This window comes from Borostomias antarcticus, assembly GCF_949987555.1.
Source record: "Borostomias antarcticus genome assembly, chromosome: 2".
NCBI lineage: Eukaryota > Metazoa > Chordata > Actinopteri > Stomiiformes > Stomiidae > Borostomias > Borostomias antarcticus.
Window position 1 is genome coordinate 8,904,533 of NC_140235.1, and position 22,520 is coordinate 8,927,052.

At 45.1% G+C, this 22,520-nt stretch overlaps 2 protein-coding genes across 3 annotated transcripts; both read right to left on the reverse strand.

Annotated features, from left to right (window-relative positions):
- Positions 1-4,181: 4,181 nt before the first annotated feature.
- On the reverse strand, positions 4,182-16,658 carry pfkla (phosphofructokinase, liver a). 2 transcript variants are annotated; one of them, XM_084457322.1, is made up of 23 exons: positions 16,545-16,658; positions 15,549-15,638; positions 14,834-14,907; positions 14,632-14,709; positions 13,436-13,625; positions 13,118-13,283; positions 12,479-12,523; positions 12,158-12,266; positions 11,965-12,060; positions 11,475-11,567; positions 11,147-11,272; positions 10,878-10,942; positions 10,642-10,705; positions 9,869-10,015; positions 9,430-9,500; positions 9,210-9,297; positions 8,943-9,095; positions 8,653-8,817; positions 8,357-8,418; positions 6,085-6,196; positions 5,873-5,972; positions 5,656-5,761; positions 4,182-5,539 (listed from the first exon to the last, which is right to left on the reverse strand). In XM_084457322.1, exons 2-23 carry the CDS (start codon positions 15,631-15,633, stop codon positions 5,392-5,394), a joined length of 2,343 nt encoding a protein of 780 aa, XP_084313448.1. In that variant the 5' UTR covers positions 15,634-15,638; positions 16,545-16,658; the 3' UTR covers positions 4,182-5,391. The 2 variants fall into 2 exon arrangements, with proteins under 2 accessions (XP_084313448.1, XP_084313447.1); XM_084457321.1 differs by lacking the exon at positions 16,545-16,658 and having other exon boundaries at positions 15,549-15,724.
- Positions 16,659-18,676: 2,018 nt separating this feature from the next.
- LOC311324899 (histamine N-methyltransferase-like) lies at positions 18,677-21,652 on the reverse strand. The gene is made up of 7 exons (XM_084457496.1): positions 21,532-21,652; positions 21,143-21,292; positions 20,892-20,944; positions 20,619-20,726; positions 20,002-20,132; positions 19,531-19,624; positions 18,677-19,308 (listed from the first exon to the last, which is right to left on the reverse strand). Exons 2-7 carry the CDS (start codon positions 21,274-21,276, stop codon positions 18,956-18,958), a joined length of 873 nt encoding a protein of 290 aa, XP_084313622.1. The 5' UTR covers positions 21,277-21,292; positions 21,532-21,652; the 3' UTR covers positions 18,677-18,955.
- Positions 21,653-22,520: the final 868 nt, after the last annotated feature.

The window sequence follows — 22,520 nt, forward strand, 5'->3', positions numbered from 1 at the left end:
GGTCTATTTTTAGCATGAAGGCAACTAACAGCCTCCTTCATCAGTATGAGAAAACACTGCAGTCAGAAATAGAGAGGAGAGAAGATAACTGCAATCAAGACATGTGAGTCTAGCACCACTGTGTTTCACGCAGGCCTAGATACAAAATGAAGTGACCCTCAAGAATCATGATTATCCTGTAGTGGTTGATACTGTACCTCCAACTCCCATTTTGTCCCTGAAGGAAGGCGTACCAAGAGAGAATTGAAAGCTACAAACAGGTGTTCCAGAAACACAAAGAGCACTACTGCCAAAGTCCCCTTGCCAAAAAGCTCCTCCTGATACAATCTGAGAAGGAAGAGATTGAATGTCGTATCAAAGCTTGTGACAAACAAATGATCCTGAAACAGAAAGAGCTGGATGATCTGTATGGTAACAAGGCTATCTTTTGTAGTTGTTGTCTTAGTGTCTAACATTTGTAGGTTTAGTGTTTACAACTTACAGTCCTTCATATGTTTTCCCCATGACACACAGGTAGTACATTTCCCATTGTGAACTCAATTGAAAGGTAATAATTTAGTAAGACAGTTTTTATTTTTTTATTTTTTTTATTTTTTTAAATGACAATTGATAATCATGGAGCTCCTTCCAAACACCCATCTAAGGTTGTCTGTCTCTGATTGACTCCATGCTGCCCTGCAGTGTCTCTGATGGTCTGAATGAAGAAGAGCCTGAGAAAGAGCCAGATCATCACACAGATGACCTTCATCTTCATGTAAACATCTCCTCCCTTCATCTCACCCTGCCAAAGGTACTGTATACTAGGGATGGGCGGAGGATGCCTTATGAAGCTTTGGGGCTTCTTCCTGATTGTGTCGGGAAAAGAGCAGAAGCTCCGATGCATTGAAAACGGAGAGCACAGTGACATCTGGTGGTTTGCTGAAATCATAGCAGCCATTGCAACTGTAGCCTAGTAGACTACTGCACACTACGTATTTTCATTGTGTGATCTTCATTGTGATCTTGTGAGAACCGTGTTCACTGATTGAAAGTGCTGCAATCAATACATACTGTTATGTGAATATGCACACTTGGTGCCTCCATCATTGCAGAATTGCTTCCAAACAGATGTGCCACGTTGTCATAGGTTGTGGCAAAACTTTCAAAGCTTTGAAAGCTTTCCCGGTACATCAATGACGTTTGAAGCAGCACCAAGCTTCAGACGTCATCAATCACGTGGTCATCGTTTTTCGACACAAGCTCCGGCACATGGTTTCGGCGCAGTGCGCTTCACATTGAGGACCGAAGCCCCGAAGCTTCGGTGTCGTATGTCCCATCACTACTGTATACATATCTGCCCTTAGTCAGACCAGTACCAGGCTCACATTAACCTCTCAATAAACCTTTTTTTTCTTCTGATTTTATCCCATTTTCACCCATTTTGGTAGCCAATCACATCCAACATACAGTATATTGTCCAATTGTCCCTTGTTACTGGAGGATTCGTCGCACAACCTCGCAGATGGCTATCCGAAAGAGAGCCAGCTACCTGCTCTCTCAAGACCGTGACCGTGACTCCGACATCAGACAGGGTTACTGTAGAGCAACGAACCCTCGAGCCGAGATTAAATTAACCACCCTCAGGGAGTGGCAGCCCAATGTGCCACTCCCTCTGGGATCCGGCTCCATACTTGGATCTGGCGAGAACAGGGCGTGACCTTTCCCGAAATCAAACTCTTAAACACTCTCTGACCAATCCTCTATCCAGGGGCCTTAATAGTGGTGATGGGTGTAAAATGGATGTTTAATTTATTGAAGCTTTATTTTGTTCATGCCATGGAGAGTTACAATCACAGAGTATCTGTGTGGTTTTGTCAATATTAACCCTCATGATTAAGCATCTCCTGCAGATTATACAGGATAGTCATGATAACTTTGGTGAGGGTGTGAGTGGAGAGAATCGTGAGGAGAGCACTGGCAGGGATACGCCTGTTCACCCTTCATCTCAAGGAGACGCTTGTGGTGAACTGTGGTCGAACCCAGAGTCAATGGGTACGTAAACAAAAAAAAGAAGTTGTGTTACACTTACAACATTGCAGATCGGGAGTAGATCTTCAATCTTGTGTGTAGTTCAAATCCTTCACAGAGTTTTGATTTGTCTTTCAGAACAACAGAGGCCAGTTGAGGTTTCAAGTGCAGATCAAGACAAGGGGAGTGTGCTGCAAGTGCAGGTCTTTTTCTTGGTATTTTCTCCATGATATTAAACAATATGTCATTGCCATACTGTAAAATCAGCCTTAACAAGTTCTGTCTTTTTGAAATCTGGGCCTATGCCTAAGTGGAAGCAGGAAACGCAGACCTTAAAAATTCTATTTTAATTTGATAAACGCCGTTGACTAGCGTACCTATTTTTTTCCGAAATAAGATCCCATGGGACAGCACTTCCTGCTTCTGCTTAGGTAGTCTATACATGACTGTTGTCTTGATATAGGAATAATATTAACTACATATAACTATTAATATAAATGTTAATAATGTAGTAGAACTATTCTGGTTGAGAAGCAGACTGTAGAAGCAGGATATCTGCACACTGTTTTTATGCTCCCAAGGTGTTTCAATCAAGTACAAGGTTTCCACCTATAAGGTCTCGGTCAGAAGCACTCATAATCACAGTATTTTATGAGTAGGAGGAGCATCCTGTCCTGCCAAGTCTAGCGGTGGAGATGGAGGAGGAAGAGGAGAGAAGGGCCGTGGACGAGGAGCAGGCAGCATTCATTAATGATGAGGATGAGAACGAGGGGGTATCAGCCTTTAATCAGTCCTCACTGCCTTCAAGGACCTGTCCTCAGTCTTCACCAGCCAGATCCTACCCTCCTCAGACCTCCCCTTCAAGAATGAAAGCTGTGTCAACTACCCCGACCTTCTCACTCCAGTAAGATCATTATCTCACACTTGAAGCTTGAGTATGAGCCCACCCAGCCCTAGCTCAGGAGGATGGATGTGATGAGTGTGAATGAGTCCTGGTCCTCTCTTCCTAGCTCAGGAGGATGGATGTGATGAGTGTGAATGTGTCCTGGTCCTCTCTTCCTAGCTCAGGAGGATGGATGTGATGAGTGTGAATGTGTCCTGGTCCTCTCTTCCTAGCTCAGGAAGGATGTGATGAGTGTGAATGTGTCCTGGTCCTCTCTTCCTAGCTCAGGAAGGATGTGATGAGTGTGAATGTGTCCTGGTCCTCTCTTCCAGCAGCAGCCCCAGCAGCTCCCCCAGCCGCCGGGAGACCTCTGATGACAAAAGTCCAGCGTTCTTGTTCGCCATGAACTCTACGCCCAGCACTCCTGGTTTCTCAGGGTTCAACTTTGGCTTTGAGATGGGATCAGCCCAAGAGGTGAGACAAAAAAAACAACAGAGCATCAATGCTAAGTAACAATGGCTATCTGATTCCCTCTATGAGAATGTAATGTTAAACTTTTCCTTGCAGGACTCTCCTTTTACTTTCACAAGCTCCTACTTCAGTGGAAAGGTAACAGTACATTTTCTGTACTTTACAGTTCCAAGTGTAGGAAGTTGTGACAAGCTTCTGTTTGTCTTGTTAAAGTGTAGAACTCAAGTTTGTTGGCAAGCTGACCGTATGCTTGTCCTGTTTTTCCAGAAACCCTTGGAATCCAAGTCACCAAGTGGCAAGTAGTATTGTTTTTGCTATTGAAGTTCTGTAATGTATTCACTGTCTGGTTGGATACACGTGGGTGAATTGTGTTCCTGCAGGCTTTCCTTTTGACCAATCAGAGAGGTCAGAAGATGACTTTGAGTTCTCCTTCGGTGGCAAGAGCCCTAAGAAGACCTCCACCAGCCCTGAGAAGACCTCTGCCAGCCCTGAGAAGGGAGGAGACTGTGATGCTTTCCCTTTCTCCTTCAACTTTGGGAAATTCTAATAATTCTGGTTCAATTAATTTACAACCGGTCTTTTACAAGTCCACTTCCTTTTCGCTCATTTTAGGAAGCTGACGTTATCTGAGCCATAAAATCACATAGGTCCAGTACTGAAAATAGAGAAATCACATTTTTAAATAGAGAAATAATTTTATTACCGTGGGTTTTACCATTGAAAACTTGAAGTTATCACCTGAATATCTACTGTTGTAGGGAAATTCCCCTTCAGATACTTAACTTTGTATTGTATTTGTAAGCATTTTATGGCTTACTTGTTGACTATACGGTAGTTGTTTCATACAGTACTTATAATTCACACATACTGTAAGCTGAACTGTAAATCTATAAAAATGTCAATAAAAATGGTTTTGAACAGTGTTTATATTGATGCTACAACCTTCCATTGCATTGGTATCAAAATAATTCACAACATTGATTTTCATTTATGCTTTGAGGACAATCACTACTCCAAAAGCAAGTTTTTAATACTTTAAAGGTGACTACAAACCTACAGTAATGCATTTCATATCAGTTTGCTATTCAGATCATAAGGATTATTCCAGTGTTTCAATTTCAGTCATCTTAATAATATATAAGAGTAGGAAATGGACATGCCTATTGCATTTCATGTTCAGTGTGGCTATTAGCAAAAACATAACCAGTGTTTCAGTCATCTTAATAATATAAGAGTAGGAAATGGACGTCTCTTAGTGTTGGTCCCATGAGATCATAAAAATAATATATTTGTTTAATATCAAACAATAGATGGGCCTATTGGGGGCCAATGGGCTACTTTTATCAATCGCACAGACAACCAAAAGATGTACTGTAAATAAAATAAATCTACTGTAAATACAAGTGTAAAATAGTGTACTCAACAATTAAAAAGTTATTCATAGACATCACTACTCTTCACGAGTCATCATAAAAGCATGTTATAATACCAACTTAGTGCATGACTCTTAAAGGTGCTTCTCACAATTACTTTACACAACATAGTTTTGCTTGGGGACATAAACATTTAGAATGAATTAGCCTTTGGACTGATCAAGGACCAAGCTCAACCACTCACTGAAAAACATCCTTTTAGCCTATAATGTGTGGGTGATCTTTTTACAGTACCAAAAATGGGGTGTTTTAACATTTTTACATATAACGGAACATGGCACAAATTATCTATACAATTTGAGGTGCAATTAAGGGTTTTCAATTTTTCAGTTGTGATTATTTGCAGTTAACAAGCTCCTCATTCAATATATTTTCATTCAATTCCTTAATTTACATCCCACATAATGTAGGTTAGCTAATCTTTTTGTGTAAGAATACAAAGACCAGAGGTTAAAGCTGGTTTCTAGTATGTTCTGTCAGACTGAGGCACACATTACAGATGAGGACCTTGTGTCTTAAGACACAGCAATGATCAGGGATGGAGTGGATGAAGTGAGGAGAGACGTTCCGCTGTGACATTCCAGGGTTCAGGAATGTTTAGAACCCAGTATCTATGCTGAGGGACCTGCGGGTCACGTGTTCGATCTCTCCGGGGACATACTCATTAAAGCTGGTCTGGTACTTGGCCAGCATCTTCAGCAACATACGGTGCTTGAGCCACCACTGATCATTGGGCATCCTGTGCCTAGGACATGGAGACAGTGATAAATTAGTAACTGCATGGTTAAAAAAAAAGAAACAAAGTCTCAACTGAAAGAGTGGATGTTAATAGGATTTGACCATGATTGCTGTGTCACTCACGCAAAATCAGTCATGGCTTTCAGTTCAGTCACAGGGCTGAAGGAAAGGACCTTCTTGTTTAGGCCAATGACAGAGGCTGTGTCCGGAGTGTTGGCAAACACACGACCTGAAGGGGTAAAGCAGAGATGTATTAAGATTACAGTGACCTCCCCCATATTCTCACTGCTACTCTATTTCCACAGCTCTGAGGTGATTCATCTCAGGTGCTATACTGTACCTTGCCTGTAGTTTTCTACCATCTTCTCAGTTAGCCACTGCACAGCCTTCACACCCAACTTGGTGCCAAAGTTTCTGTCAAAGGGTGATGGTGCCCCTCCCTGAAAAAGATCCACAGTTATGTACAGGGTTGGAATATCTTGATCACCCCACGGTTCATTAACCAATTTTGGTAACACCACGCAAATATGTAATTAATCTGTCATTCTGTACCTGCTGGAGATGTCCGAGCACATTGACACGGCAATCAAAGATGCCGTCCCCCTCGGCGGAATACAGCTTGTGGATGAAGTCTGTGGTGTACTGTTTGTGGCACTTCTCATTCCTGTGGAGACACAGTCAGAGACATAGTAAGAGGGCTAGCGTTAGCGTAGCGTACTGGAACACACTGGCTTTCTAACTGACATGCAGCTGAACAAATCAACTAAAGAGAACCTGCAGAAGATCTGAGCGTATATGGCGAAAAACCAAGCTACAGGTCCACCATGATATTCTCAAAGAACATCTCTCTGCCTTTAATAAAGCAATAAGAAATGCAAGGAAAGACCACTTCTCAAAATTGATATCTATCAACCGAAATAATTCAAGAGTGCTCTTCTCAACAATTGATAGCCTAATAAACCCTGCCATAAAAACACCTGATAACCTGCTCTCTACCTCCAAATGTGAGGAATTTGCAGGTTACTTCAGAGATAAGATTATGAATATTAGGAGGAATATCACCCAGGAAAGGCCATGCATCCCATTCACAGATCCTCTCCCTCCATGTAATGGACATATGAGCTTGTTTACACTGATGGACACAGAAATGTTGAAAAAGTAGTATCAAAACTCAAATCCTCCACATGCCTGCTGGATCCCATCCCATCGCAACCCTTTCTCTCTCAGGCTGACACCGAAAGATTAATGCATGCTTTCATCACAAGCCGGCTGGACTACTGCAATGCTCTACTATCAGGCCTACCAAAGAAAGCAATTTCTAAGCTACAAATGATACAGAATGCTGCAGCACGAGTCCTCACTAAGACTAGACGAAGGGCACACATCACACCAACCTTAAAATCACTACACTGGGTACCTGTCAACTCTAGAATAGACTTTAAAATACTATTACTAGTCTATAAATCTCTCCACAGTCACTCACCAGAATATATTTCAGACATGCTTGTTAGGTACATGCCCAACAGACCACTCAGATCCTCAGGTACTGAACTTTTAACAGTTCCAAAAGCCAGGACCAAGAAACACGGAGAGGCAGCTTTTAGTTTCTATGCCCCCAACCTCTGGAACACCCTACCGGAGTGCCTAAGAAGGGCCGAAACAACGGAGGTCTTCAAGCGAGATCTCAAGACATACCTTTTCGACCTAGCCTACAATCACTAGCCAGGACCTTGAGACACAGAAAGGCAGCCTCAAACCTACCTGTGAATCCTCTGTATACATTGGTATTTATCCTGCTATGCACTGTATGTATATCAAGTAGTGTACAGATGCTGGTTACCCTGAAACAGGCTAGTTCTGTTCTGACAGCTGTGTTGATTCAATGGCTCAGTGTGCTACTAACTGTTTTCTGCCTCCCCTAGTGCCTCTCTCTCTCCCTCCTACCTTCTAACCAGGTCCAGTGGATGCCTCACTGTCGCCCGCAGACCACCCTGAGTCCGATAGATACCCCCGTCTCAGCTGTGGACTTCGTAGTATTTAGTACACACACACACACACGTACACACAGACACACATCAGTCCACATCCGGCTTAGGCCTGGACCTGATGCTCTTAGCCTTTCTTGCTCTGAAAATTTAATTTAATGTTATTTATTGCTCTATAAATGTTCTTAGCCATTAGACAAATATATTCCAGGAGCTTGCTCCAGGTTGCCTGTTTTAAATATCAGTGTTGCTTTTATGGCTCTGTGTGCTACTAACCCTGTTCTGCCTTCCCTCTCCCTAGTGCCTCTCTCTCTCCCTCCTATCTTCTAACCAGGTCCAGTGGATGCCCCACTGTCACCTGCAGACCACCCTGAGTCTGATAGATACCCCCGTGTCTGCTGTGGATGTCGTAGCATTTAGTTAACACACACACACACACACGTACACACAGACATACACCAGCCCACTTCCGGCTTTAGGCCTGGGCCATAGCAAACACACACCAGTATTTGCCATGTCTCTCCTATGATGCTTTTTTGGCCTCTCTTACTCTGAAATGTAATTTAATGTAATGTATTGCTTTATAAATGTTCTTAGCCGGTAGACAAACATACTCCAGGAGCTTGCTCGATCGCCTTGTTGAGATGTGTCAGGGAAGAATTTTTACAGCTCACTTATCCGGCCCCCGGGTGATTACTGTTTTTTTGCTTCCCTCTGGAATATGTAGAGAGTGGGTCGTATGTCCACCTCCCTTGTTCTCTGTAAAGCGCATTGTGTTGCCTCTGGGTATGAAATGCGCTATACAAATAAAGCTTTGATTGATTGAACAAGTGTCTTACCGCAGGACCAGACCACGCTGGATATCTTTCCTCATCTTCTCTGTCAAATGCTCCACATTAGTCTGTGAAAGAGCAAGTTCATTAGATAGAGCTGTTGGGAGCTACAGAGGGAAAATGTCATGCTGTTCAAATAGGTCAAACACACAAACCCCAGCAGCGACGAAGAGCACAGCGATCAGCCATCTCATCCTGCGACCCTAGCAGCATAGCCTCTGCAATCTACTGGCCGATCACGATCAACATATTGGGCGCCCCTGCTTTACACCATTCCAAACGTTTACTCAGCTTGTCCTCACCTTCAGGTCGTGGATGTTGAACGGGTCCTCATATATGTACGCTGCGTCTGCTCCCACAGCGATGCCAGTGGTGGTTGCCAGGTATCCACAGTAACCCCCCATGGTCTCCACCACAAACACACGCCTCTTGGTTCCTGTGGCAGACTGCTTGATCTTGTCACAGCCCTGAGGAGGAAGTCAACGTGCAGAGAGAGGATATACACCAATGATATATTACCAATGAGTCACCTGCTATCAATCAACAGTATATGAATAACACAAACACTTTTCTACACACATCACTGACTCACCTCCATGGCGGCGTTGACAGCCGTGTCGGCGCCCAGGCTGAAGTCGGTGCCGGGAACGTTGTTGCTGATGGTGGCGGGGATGACCACCATGGGGATACACAGCTCATTGAAACGACCCCGGGCTTCAAACAGCTCAAGCACGCCCTGATAGGCCTGTCATAGCCCCAACACAGACACAGAAGCTCACTCATCAGTGGTTATTACACAAGTGGTATATCATCTTCTGGTCTAGATCATTAAGCGTTGGGTTGGGGTTTTCTCTGGTACCTCAAACCCTCCCACCACCAGCAGGGCCTGGATGCTGTACTGGTTGATGATGTCCACAATCTGCTCCAGGCAGGTGCTGGGAAGAGTCCTGTGGGAGGACAGAACACACACATTAAAAGAGACAAAAACTCTAAACATCATCATTATCATCCTAATGTTCAGTCACACAGGGAGATGGTAGAGAAGGTTCAAGCACATGTCTGTACTGTAGCTGTGTTACCGTTTGGTTCCCAGCAGGGACCCTCCCTGGCCCGTCCAGCCTGCCACATTGTGCCAGATCATCTCCGTCAGCTGGAGGGAGGGGAGCGCATGTCAACCAACCAATCAACATCAATCTGTTCATCCTTATCTGACATATATAGAACTACAAGGTATCGCACACTAAAGTATTCTTGTGAGTTCCTGATAAAAACTGATCATAAGAAAAAAGGTGTTGCACACTCTGGTTCCATATGCAGTTCTTTTATTGATGACATTTTGGCCTGTTGGCCTTTTTCAGAATCAATAGTAGGACCCAGAGTTTGCGACACTTTTCCTCATAGAATCCTTATCTGACAGTCATAGATAACTGGTTTAGTACATAAACTGGGTTCACACTTCTGGACAGAGGCTAGAGAATGGGACAGCAGACTATCATCTAGAGGTTCTAGAGGTGTTACCGCTCCACTGGCCAGTCCTTCGAAGCCGTCGCTGACGCCGTAGACCTTGTGTCCGTGCGCCAGGGCCACTCTGACGGCTGACCTCACGGCCGAGTTCATCCCTGCCGCCGGCGCGCCCACGTTCATGACCGCCAGGGAGTAGTTGCTCTGGGGGTCAGGGTTAGGGTCAGGGTTAGAGTTAGGGTTAGAGTTAGAGTTAGGGGCAGGGTTAGTCAACACCAAGGTATGAATACACAGATACATATACATAAATCACACTGCAGTAACACTAGCATTCAGTAATCAATGTGACCCGAGATAAATATCCAATGTCCAGCAGTCCCAATATACATGTATGTTACAGTACAGTGTGGGCAGACCCCAAGGAAAACGCATGTTAAAGCCCAGTCCACATTTGAAAAGTAAATAGATTTTTGTTTTGGTCAGCTTGATGTTGGTGCACAAGGAAAAAACTTCCTATTGGAACGTGAGGAAATGCCGGAATAAAAACATAGATCGATAAAATCAATCAATCAATCAGTTATTGGATTCCTCTTTTCCTACAGAATCTACCTAGCCAGTTTGGAGATGATAAGTGTTGTTATGGAAAATAACTGCCCATTGGGGAAACACTGATGTGACAATAATGAATTGCGATGGCGCGAACGGCCAAACCCTAGGTGGCACTGTTGTATGGTAAATAACCTAAGCCCGGTGACGCCAGGATAAAATAACCATGCAAAATTTACTTTTCAATTGCGTACTCTGCCTTTAACAGTGTGTAGAGTTGGTACCTTGGACTGGGCAGGCTTCTGGAAGGCAAGCAGCCTATAGATGTTCCAGTTGTTCTCAAAACTCCTAAAAAAGGACAGAAGTGTGAGATCCAGATGTAGTGCAGGAGCACACATTTCTGCTCCCTGACCACAGCTCTCAGGAGCACACATCCCTCCTGACCACAGCTCTCAGGAGCACACATTCCTCCTGACCACAGCTCTCAGGAGCACACATCACTCCTGACCACAGCTCTCACCGGCCGCGCAGCTGGATGACCTCGTGGAAGCGCTGCTCATTCATGGCCCTCTGCACCTCCTTAGTCTGGGACAGAGAGGGGGGGAAGGATGCTCACCACACACAGTAAGAAAGAGCCGTTGAAAAACCACTCAGGGATGTAAGCTGAATGAGGCAACGGATACTGTGTACGGATACTGTGTATGGATACTGTGTACGGATACTGTGTACGGATACTGTGTACGGATACTGTGATACTGTGTCGCTCTGCCAGTCCAGAGGGGGACTCACCATGTCCACACACTCCATAAGAGGCAGGCGTACGGGCTGGTTGCCAGACAGGCCGATGACGCAGGCTGGAGTGTCAGGAGAAGCTTCCAGAAGAGCCACCACCGCCTCCACCCCCTGCTTACTGCTCTGTAGACGCACGTACACACACCCACACACAATGACACTGAGTTTCAAAAATAAAACAAAAATAAAACACTGCCTAGGACAAGTGTAGGGATGTACTGTACCAAGTGCACAGTATCAAGTGACTTTCATACTAGCGATGTGGTGGTTTGCTGGTATGGATATTGTAACATATAACAGCCTGTTCAGGATGTTCTCAACTCACCAGAACCCGGTCGAATGCAGAGGGAACGCCTCCTCTCTGGACGTGACCCAGAACCGTCACCCTGGTGTCATAGCCCAGCCTCTCCACCACCAGCTACAGGAACACCGCACAGGAGAAGACGCGTCAGATACACAACATCTCACACTGGAGCCACTTCTCTGAACATCTCACACTGGAGCCACTTCTCTGAACATCTCACACTGGAGCCACTTCTCTGAACATCTCACACTGGAGCCACTTCTCTGGTATTTTATCTTCACTCCCCAGTAGCAGTAGTTCCCCTTGCAGTGTTAACATTCCGTCTGTTACCTGGGGTACGTCCATCGCAAATTTACTCAATACAGGAAGAAGAATGTGTTGCTCTTTTCTACTGTAGCATTAAATCAATTAAGCCTGTCCCAAACAAACAAAGTCACAGTCTGATACATCGATGAAAAACACAAAGTAAGGCTTCACAATGGGATTAGGGAGGGACTTCCGGGAGACTTACATCCTTGACGTAGTTAGAAGAGATGGGATCGCCGTTTTTGTTGATAGCCCCTTCGGCGATGATGATAATGTTGAGTCTGGACCCTTTACTGCGGCTCTGCACAACAACGCCACGTGTGTTACAAACGTCTGCTGCCCTGAACCACCAGCATCTACCCCAGCCTGCCACCCCCATCCTCACGCCCCAGCCTCACCCCCTCCAGACGGTCACACATGCGGTCCTCCCAGCCCTCCTCCGGGGGCGCCTCAGGGATGAAGAGCCAGTCCGCCCCGGACGCCAAAGCTGACACCAGCGCCAAATATCTGGGAACATGGCGCACAGACGCTGTCAACACAGAATCTAATCAATCATGTTTCTGAGGGTATTTTTGGTATCGTCCACACATCACAGTAAACAGCCTGTTTGATAGAGCATGAGTCTGTTTGATAGAGGATGAGTCTGTTTGATAGAGGATGAGTCTGCAGTGTCTCTGTACAGTAGGGAGAATGGCTAAGCCGAAACCATGGTAACTCACCCACAGTGTCGCCCCATGACTTCCAGAACAAACGTTCGCTGGTGGCTGAGAGAGAGAAGAGTCACTACTACAGACAGACTGGCTCAAGACTACGGACAGACTGGTTCAAGACTACGGACAGACTGGCTCAAGACTACAGACAGACTGGCTCAAGACTACGGACAGACTGGCTCAAGACTACGGACAGACTGGCTCAAGCAATTGTTTTATGGCAGATTATAGTGCTTCACTACAACCCAGTGCCATTTTTATTACATTAGATGACATTACTGTAATTTAGCAGATCCTTTTATCCAAGGCGACTTACAATAACTGCTCCAGAACTCATAAGTGCATAACCTTAAAAGCCTAACCTAGTGCTTTATTGATCTTCTAAGACTACCCTATTTTCCTTGCACAGCATGTGTCCTTGCTTGCTCCCTATGCTGAGGCTGCAGGGGAACATGTGTTTGAGGAGACAAGTTTGATCATGAAGAGACAAGCAACAATGGTCTGAGGGCGTGACTGCTGACATTCCACAGACCCCCCCTCCTGACACAGTTCAGCTCTCCCAGGACACCGCCCAGATCACCAGCACTGCGTGTTGATCTTTTGAAGCTCGCTTGCTGTGTATTGATTGACAGTGTGTTGCTAAGTAACCTCTGGGCAGTGGTGGTGATGGCATCAACGATCTCCATGATGCGGTGCAGAGCGGAGTCAGCTCCGATGGTCATGTCAGTTCCACAGAAGTCGTTGTCTATAGAGCCCACCAACCCCACAATGTTCAGGTGATTGTGCTTCTCGGCTAGGGTGTCAGTGATCCTCCCTGCAGACACACACGCACGCGCGCGCACACACACGCACACACACGAGACAGTTGCGTGCCATCATTAAAACTACATATACCCAAGTGCTTGTTATATATTCTCAAGATGTCCTGTTCAAGAGAAAGCAGCCCCAGCAGAGTGTCTCTCAGACCTTTCTCCACCAGCTCGCCCAGCAGGCCACTCCACTCGCTGCGGAAGATGTTGGCCCCGGTGAGGCTGCCGTCTCCTCCGCACACACACAGGTTGGTGATGCCCCGCTTGACCAGGTTGAAGGCGGCTGCCAGGCGGCCCTCGCGGGTTGTGAAAGCCTTGCAGCGAGCGCTGCCTATCACCGTCCCCCCCTGCAGGGGGAGACACACGCAAACACATCAAAACCAACCACCCTGGCTGCCTTCCACTGAGTACAGGCCTTCCTATCCTGTGGGGGTATTGGATAGTTCAGACTGATGGCTCTAACAGGAAGACTTAAGATTATCTGGACAGATTATCTGATTGTGGGATCAGTCGTCCCCTGGATTTCCCAGAATCCTCCTCTATGAGACATCAATAACATGGGGCATGATATCAAAGAGTTAGCTAAAAGGAAGAAGCAAGCATTTCACAAGCAGCCCACAGAATGATAATGATATTTGCAAGGCTGAATCAGATGCTTTTAAAAAGTTGGCCTTAGTAGTGTGTTAGCTATCATCACACTATGTTTTATGTCAAAAAGGGTAGGTACAACCATGAAGTATCACACAAGCTATGGATGACAGTGAGAGGCCCATGCGATGGCTGTATCCAAGTTTTGGTTAGCTACTGAGTAGCTAGCAAATAGCAATGGTTACAATGACATCACTGTTACTTTAGGTCCACTCTACACTTCATTTGGCAAGGAATGGTTATCACAAGCTCTTCCTTACATGGCACTAATACAACTCTAAGACACCCAACAACACACAATATACAAAACCAGACTTTATTATTGATATATACAGTAACCTATATTCATGAAAGCCTATGCAGAACATACTACTATCACAGGAACTATGCAATTCACTGCTTACTACGCAGTTAATCTACTGATGAGTGCTAGCCTACATGCAGCAGAACATCTTACCACCTTATAACCACATCTAGACCGGCAGGGAGAGAGGAGACATGGAGAGAAGGATGAGGGAGAAGAAAGAACTTTGATTTAAAAAATAATAATAAACAAGGTGAAGAGAAAGTGATTGAAATAGGGAGGTGAACAAATGAAATCATTGAGGTGATGGTGGCCCGCTACGTTTTAACAGGTGTGGCCCCTGTGGTGAACAGCAACGTTGCAAGACTTTCCCAAGGACCGGGCCTATTACAGAACAGTACCTGCTGAATGATGTTAGTCACACTTTGCCAGTGGGCTAGTTTGATGTTGTCTCCCCCATCTACCAGCCCTTGATAGCCCTGAGAAAAATAAATGGCATAGACTTCAGATCAATAAGTTACAGTTAGTGGACCAAAAAGAGGTAGTATGTAAATACAACGTTTGTGTGTGGGGGGGTCTGGGGCGGGTAGATAGCTGAAGTACCTCATAGATGAGATACATCTTGGCTCCGACATATATGCCCATCCGGGTCACAGCTCTGACAGCTGCATTCATTCCTATGGAGGTCAGAGGTCAGATTCATCCCATGACCTCAGTCAAGTTTAGTGTCAATCATATTAAACAGTCAATCCAGAAAGGTATTGAGCAATTATCCGTTCTGTAGACAACGGTAACCTTGACAGTCCTTAATCGGACCGGATGTTGTACAGTACACACCCGATAGTAATTGCACGCTGTTCCTCCTGAACATGGAGCTGTAACCTTGATCGTGACACAGAGCACGTATCCATGCGAGTAGTACAGTATGTGGTAAGTTAGAACACGCCCACTGACTTGGGCTAGTACAGTAGCTTCGGGAAATGAGACAACTTATAACAATTGTTACAACTAATCCAACAAGTGACAACTGGCAAGATAAAACAAATCATTTAAAATTCAATGTTAATGGGGGGACAGGTGGGCTGTTAGCCCCTTTCGGGATTGCATAGCCCCGATTAGCTAGCACTAACGAATAGCTAAATGACTTCTCCACGCACATTTTGAGATAAGATTAGCTAACTGTTGTTAGCTAGCTAGCTATGTCACGTAGCTACACTCGCTATGGTGATACCAATATAGAAAACTGCACTTTTTAATTGCAGAGTGGCGATCTGTTGTGAGATCATACTAGATTACATATGCTGTTATGTGAACGTACCTTGTGCATCTCCGCCACTTGTCAGGACGGCTATTGCTCTTCCAGCGCCCGTCATCTTCAATCTTTCCAAATCCATCGAGGACATTTTGGCTGCGGAGGAAGAGAAATCTCACTTGCAGACTTGTATTATCGGATAAATATGACTGTCTCTCCTATCTTCAAAATGGAATGAGCTTCCTTGTTGACTTGACTGCTGCTTGTTTCTGGTCACACCCACCCCGGTCTCACATTGCGTAACGGGAGCTGAAGCTCCAGATTGTCCGAGTCTGGTGTCCACGGGTTGGCGCCAACGATAATCGTTCCCAGTTTTGGACCATAATGTTATGTAGGCTACTAGCTAGCTAGGTTAGTTCTAGCTAACACATCATGAATGTTTTGCTTTTTGGCTAGCGAACGTTAGCTAGGCTTTTAGAATTTACCCCAATTTTAATTTGTCTCCTGGACCCCCTGTAGTTCGTCTACAGAGCAAACAGGTCAGTGGACGATGCAGTAAACATGGAAACATTCTCCAGCACTGGAGTCGGCAGGCACCTACGCCAGTATCTTGTTTGTTCAGCTCTACACCATCCTCCCGGGTCCCGCACATACTGGCGAGCATGCTCTCCCAGCTGCACGTGCCTGATTCCACCTCATATACAGCACCTCCATGGACTCCACCTGCAGGCGGATCACAGTCTCGTCTGACAGGAAGCAGCACATGAAACTGGGCAAGTACATCTCTGACTCCAGGGCCATCAGCACAGGCTCCCCCCAAGGATGTGTTCTTTCCCCTCTACTCTTCTCCTTGTACACAAACAGCTGCACCTCCAGCCACAAGTCTGTCAAGCTCCTGAAGTTTGCGGACGACACCACCCTCATCGGACTCATCTCCGAGAGCGACAAGTCTGCCAACAGGTGGGAGATCGACCAGCTGCTGTCCTGGTGCAGTCAAAACAAGCTGGAGCTCAACGCTCTCAAGACAGTAGAGATGGTTATAGATTTTAGAAAGGAACCTACCTGCTGGGAGATGATTCCTGGGGAGAGAGACGTCCGGTCAGCCCAGGGAACCTCACCATGGGGTTGGACCAGACTGGAGCTGAAAACAGAGACCCGCTTTTGATATGGACAAAATGGACCTCTGCGAGAGCCTTCCATGGCACAATACTAGAGCTTCTTTGGTAGTATTTAACATTTATTTCTTGTTTCATTCAGGTGTAGAGGATTTTGGAAAACCGCAGGGGCTAGGGACTGAGGCTATTGATCATCTGTGTGTGTGCATGTCTCCTGTGTCCTACCTGCTCGTCATACTGTCCCCAGGGACGGCGTCTCTTTGGTGTGAACACTTGCTGTGTCCTGGGATTCAATTCAATTCAATACAGATATGGTGAGATGGCTGTTGTCTGTCTACCCATCCCGGAGCAGTGCTAAGATCGTGAATTAAAAAATCACTCAGTAGAGCCCTTTGGTCACATGACCAAAGACATTGACCTCACACATGGTGCGATTCTCACAATGCTCATGAGAGATTTAAGAACCTGGGAGCCATTTGGACCCCTTGGAAGTGTTTTTCCTCATCAGACTCCCACAGTGGATAATCCAATGAACATGGAACTCAGGTACTCATACTTCACACACATGATTTTAGTTCTGCCCGCACAAACTGCACATTATCCACTCACTCATTGTGAGGTCTCTACTTCAGCACATGTCCTACAACAGAGAGCCTACTCAGTCACTCTGGAACACGGTACCTAGGGCTTATCTGGACTCCATAGGGTTTTGTATAATAATGGTAATTTCTTTCTTTTTTTCAATTCTGTGTTCCCCAACTGGTCATGCACACATCCTCCCTCTCTCTGTGTTCCTGACCAGGCAGGACCCAACGGATTTCCCACTGGAAGCTCAGACCGGGAGACCAGACCGGGAGACCTCTGCCTGCAGCTTCAGTCCTCCTCAATTGGAGTTCCCACTCCCTGGACTACATATTCTCTTGGATCTAGGTGGGATTGGACAGATGACACAGGTACACACTTCACGTACAGCAATCCGACGACACTGTAATACTTTTTCCACCTTCATAATATATTCCTCTACTTTGACTGTTGGATTAAACTCTCAACGTACATGTCATCTCTGAATGATATGAGACACTTCATCTACTTTATTGCCACACTCCCAAGTGATCACAAGTGAGCCATCACATTTAAGCCAAGATGATTCAATTCCCCTCTCCCCGGGGCATCTCAGACCGGCCATTACAAGGGACCTTGACGAGACCGTTTGGATATGTTTTTTCCTTCACACCTCAGTATCAAGTAGCCTCGTGAAACCATCCTGATTTTGTAAGCTCATTGGTCTGGATACTCTCCATAGATATCCGTTTGTCCCAGATCAGAAAATTATCTCGCCAATCAGCGTTGGTTCTGAGGTATTTGAAATACAAACAGCTATGCTGGGCAGGTTTAGGTGTGACTATAGCGAGGAGCGGTTGAAGTTAGCATGTGATAGACAGTGATGTGTTCCACTCAGTTTAGGTAGCTAGCGGTATTCTTATAGGTAGGGTGGTTTAGAGTGCAGGGGAAGGTAGGGCGGTGTTTGTTTTGACCTCCACTCGCACGGTCCTTCTCCCTTCCATCCCTGCCTCTGTCAGTCCCCGGTTTAGTTGTATTGGTTTGTTTGTTAAACCCCCTGTTATTGTTTGTGTTATTGTTCCCTGTATTGTTTATTGTCCATGGACATACTTATATATTACTTTACGTTATTATCAGTAAAGCCTTTTATTTACAAAGGTATCTTCGTTGTCCGCCTGCCACTTCATTTGAGAGGTGGACAATGTAGGCAGCATTTCATTCATCTCTATAGTTTGCTGCGCTCGTTAGCTCTCCCAAAGTGTATTGTTTTATCCAGTTTTTCGAGATGCATCTGGCTGCAGACAAAATGGCCGACTTCCGCAAGAGGCGCCTCTGCAGTTGACAGTAAATCACATGACCTCTGCAGTTGCCAGGAAATCCGTTGTTTTAAAAAAAAAAAAAAAAATCTGCCCTCAGTGCTTATTGACTGCAGTGCAAGTTTGATTTAGTTCACCCTCGAGACATGAAGTCTCTAGTTGTATTCATGAATTCTATAACAAAATACCAAAACAGAACTGAAATGATTAAAACTGTAAAACTTTTATTAGAAATCAATGAGTGAAGAGGACCTGCAAATCATCCGGAATTAGGCTTGCATAGGATGAAGATTAGCGTAGTCTCATGTGGTTTAGTTTAAACCTGGTGTAGTATCTTGCAGTCAACAAGCAGATTTAAGCACACAATGACTTCATGCAGTGATAAGTCACAGTAAAACCTAAACCTTTAGAGGAAATGTCTACAGCTCTATCAATGTAGGTGTGCCCCATTCAGCCCCATTCAGTGACTAGAACATGTCTCTCATGCTCCAACCAGCAGGCAGCTCAAGCTGCAGTCAAACAGAACCCGGCCGTCTCTCTGAGTGCTGCACTTGTTCCGGAGCAGGTCCAGGATCCCTGCCCTGAGCTCCGGAGAGAGGGACCGGTGGAAGTGGTTCTGCTCGGTCATGAAGTCCAGCAGGAGCTCACCCAACTCGCTCCCCTGGGTGAAGCAGTCAGTGATGTCGATAGTGTTTGGAGCCATGTGCTCCTCATACTTCAGACCCAGCTGGTCCAGGTGGACCTTGATGTCCCCAGCAGACTGGTAGTCAGAGATGCTTTTGGTGCACAGCTCCCGTCTGTAGGTCTTCCACAGGATGTCCCAGCCGCTGTTGGCTGGAGGTGGGACATGAGAGGAGGTTAGAGTGTGAGATACATTCAAATATCTATATTATATTTTGTAAATGCATTATCACAGATCTGCACCAGTCAAATCTGAGGGAGATGAGACAATCTATAGTATGAATACAGCTACAAGATTAGTCAGCCATTAGACTTTATAGCCTAGCTGTGACAAAATGGGTCTTGGGCCTTGTATCAATGCTGCAGAATATCAACCTGCTTCGTGAACAATCAGCAGCTTGCCATTCTTCTTCAGGAGACTGTGGAAGAACTTGATAGTTGCTGCATAGTCTGTCACATAGTAGAGCATCTACACAGGGAAACAAAATGGTTATTAGATGGTGCTTTGTAAATACGGGAGGATGGGGTAAGACGCACAACTTTGTTTTTATAAAACTAAATGCAAAATCTTGTACAGGGGCATTGCAAGTCTCTAGCCCATTGTCTGGCTGAACAGGGCTCAGAAGACTAGGCCTCCACTGACCTAACATTGGCGAACTCCTGAACTCTTCTGACCCCATCTTCCCTCAAAAATCCTACACATATTACAAAACAAGTATTTGTTATTTTTTGCTCAAACTAATGGATCACCCTCCATATGAATCCATATAGGAGGCCCGTGCTACCTCATTAAAATACACTTGGAAGCCTAAAATCTGAAAGTCAGAACTGATTCAAAACATTTACCTGAATCATGTGTATGAAATCAAATCTCTTGATGTGTCCTTTGTCTTTGACCTGCTTCTCATAGTCCCCACATGTCATGATGTGCCAGGCAAATGGGATCTTCTGCAGGTTGTCGGTCTTTGTCACCAAAGCTGCAGATCAGTTACCAGACAAAGAGGGGGAATTCCAAGTGAGACCAAAGATTAAACCGATAGACGTTGTCAAATGAGTGATGATCAAAACCACAATGTGTTTTTATTTTTATTACATATTTATTTTTGATTTTCTCATTTCCACCCAATTTGGTTCACACACCCAATCTAATTGACCAATAGTACCCTGTAGCTGCTGTCGAGGGTCAGTGGTCGGGGGGCACTGTTGAGTGGCGGACCCTTGCACTCAAATTACAAACCACCCTCAGGAGTGGTGGATCAATATTAGCCTTGTGAGACCATCCTGATCTCACAAGATCACTTTCAGTGATCTCCCTAGATCAGGATGGTCTCAGGAGGCTAGCCCAATATGACCCTCCCTGTGGAACCTGGCCCAATTCTGCCCTGCTGAGACCAGGGTGTGAGTCTTACGGTGTGTGTTTAAGTGAATGTGAGTAAGTGCGTGTCTGTTTGAATGAGCACAACCTTTGAATTGTTCAGTGAGTTCACTGCTGGGTTCCACGACAGCAGCGGTGATGGGGGCTGCTGGGACCTGGGACTGCAGGACGGACAGCAGATGGATGTCCATCTCCCCTGAAACACAGGAACTCCCTGAGTCACTGAGCCAGAGACCACATGTAGGACTACAGCCTACAGAGTATCTACAGACACCCCCCCGCCCCCCACGGGAGACAAGCCAACCGGGAGACAACCCAACCAGGGGGCATAGCTGAGTCTGCCACACTGATGAGCACCTACCTCCCCCACTTCCAACACCCACAACATCCATGTTGACTTTTCCCTCTGCGATTCTATATGAAAAGAGAAGAAAGACGATGCAGTTGATGTTACCATCAAAAATGTTACATAATAGAGACTTCAGTAGGCCTATTTGATCATGCAGCTGTGAAGAATCTAAACAATGAAACAGAACAATAGAGTCACACCAACGGGCATCTTCAAACTTAATGTCTGTACAGAGAAATATGAATATGTATGTTTGACGCTACCTTGCAAATTCCCCAGGCAGAACCTGGTCTATGAACTTAAGTATAGCCTTGTGCTCCCCAGAGTGTTTCAAGTAGAACTGGAAGCCCTGGACGTAGCGGCCCTCATATCCTGCTTGCTTTGGCTCAGTAGCCATGGCTACAGCTTGTGACCTGTACAGCAAAGACATAGACACAGACAACAGTCATTATTGCATTGGGTTACAGATAGAGTAGGGTGTACCATTGTATGAGTCAACCAGATGTTGCAGGTAACTGCAGTACATCAATCTAATCAAGACACAATTAGACGACAAAATACAAGCACAAGATACTACTCTACAAACACATTTCACTGAGAAACTATAGTAAGAAATATATGAAAATAGAAAGAAATATGTATTGGAAATCACCTTGAATGTGTGCAGAGTGAGAAATGAGCTGCTGCCTCCCTCAGTCTGACTGGCTAGAGCCTCCCTGGTTCAGCATGTGAACCCTCCCCTTGTTTTATTGGCCAATGTCCATCCCTGATGACATCACTCTTGATCAAAAAAACACTTCGCCTGCACGGAGTGGTATTCTCATGAGATATGGTGCAGTTTATTGTACTCACTTGAACTTTGTTTATGGCTTGGATTCAAAGCTGGACATGGATACTATTGGACGAACCTAGTCTATCTCGTGGCTACAATTGGATGGACTCTATGAACCCTCTAATTAGTAACCATCCAACCTCTGCCCCCATTATCAGTGCATCTCCTGCGCACTGTGAACTCACCTCAGAGTTGGTCCCAGTTCATTGAGCACAGGTTTCAAGAATCGATTCGATTCCGATTCACAAGGTTCAGAATCGATTATCACGATTCGATTCAATATCAATTCGGTTAGTTATACTAAAACCTGTTTTGTTTTTTTTGCTGTAACCTTAATTACATGACTGCCAAGTTATGCAACACATCAATACTAGGGCTGGGTATCGATACTGATTTCCAAAAATGAATGAATGAATGAATCATTGAATGAATCATTTAATTAATTAATGAACTATTCATACCTTCATTTATTCATTCATTCATTAAATAAAAGATCGATTTTGGGATTCATGAATCGATTCTGAATCATTTGATTCAGAATCGATGAATCGATTTTTTAAACCCAGCCCTATTCATTCATACTTTATACTAATACTTTATACTATTTATACCGTATGTTTAGTGATATCAGCCTTGGATTCAATATAATATTACAACATAATGTAGTAATTCTGTAAGTGCAGCTTCACAGGACTGTTATCTGGGTGCAGGGCACTCGTGGCGACCGACAGAGCAATCCATTCTGCTGCCGGTCAGTTATGAAAGCCTCCAGGTTGCTGTTGATGAATGTGACGTGCACAGACACCCTC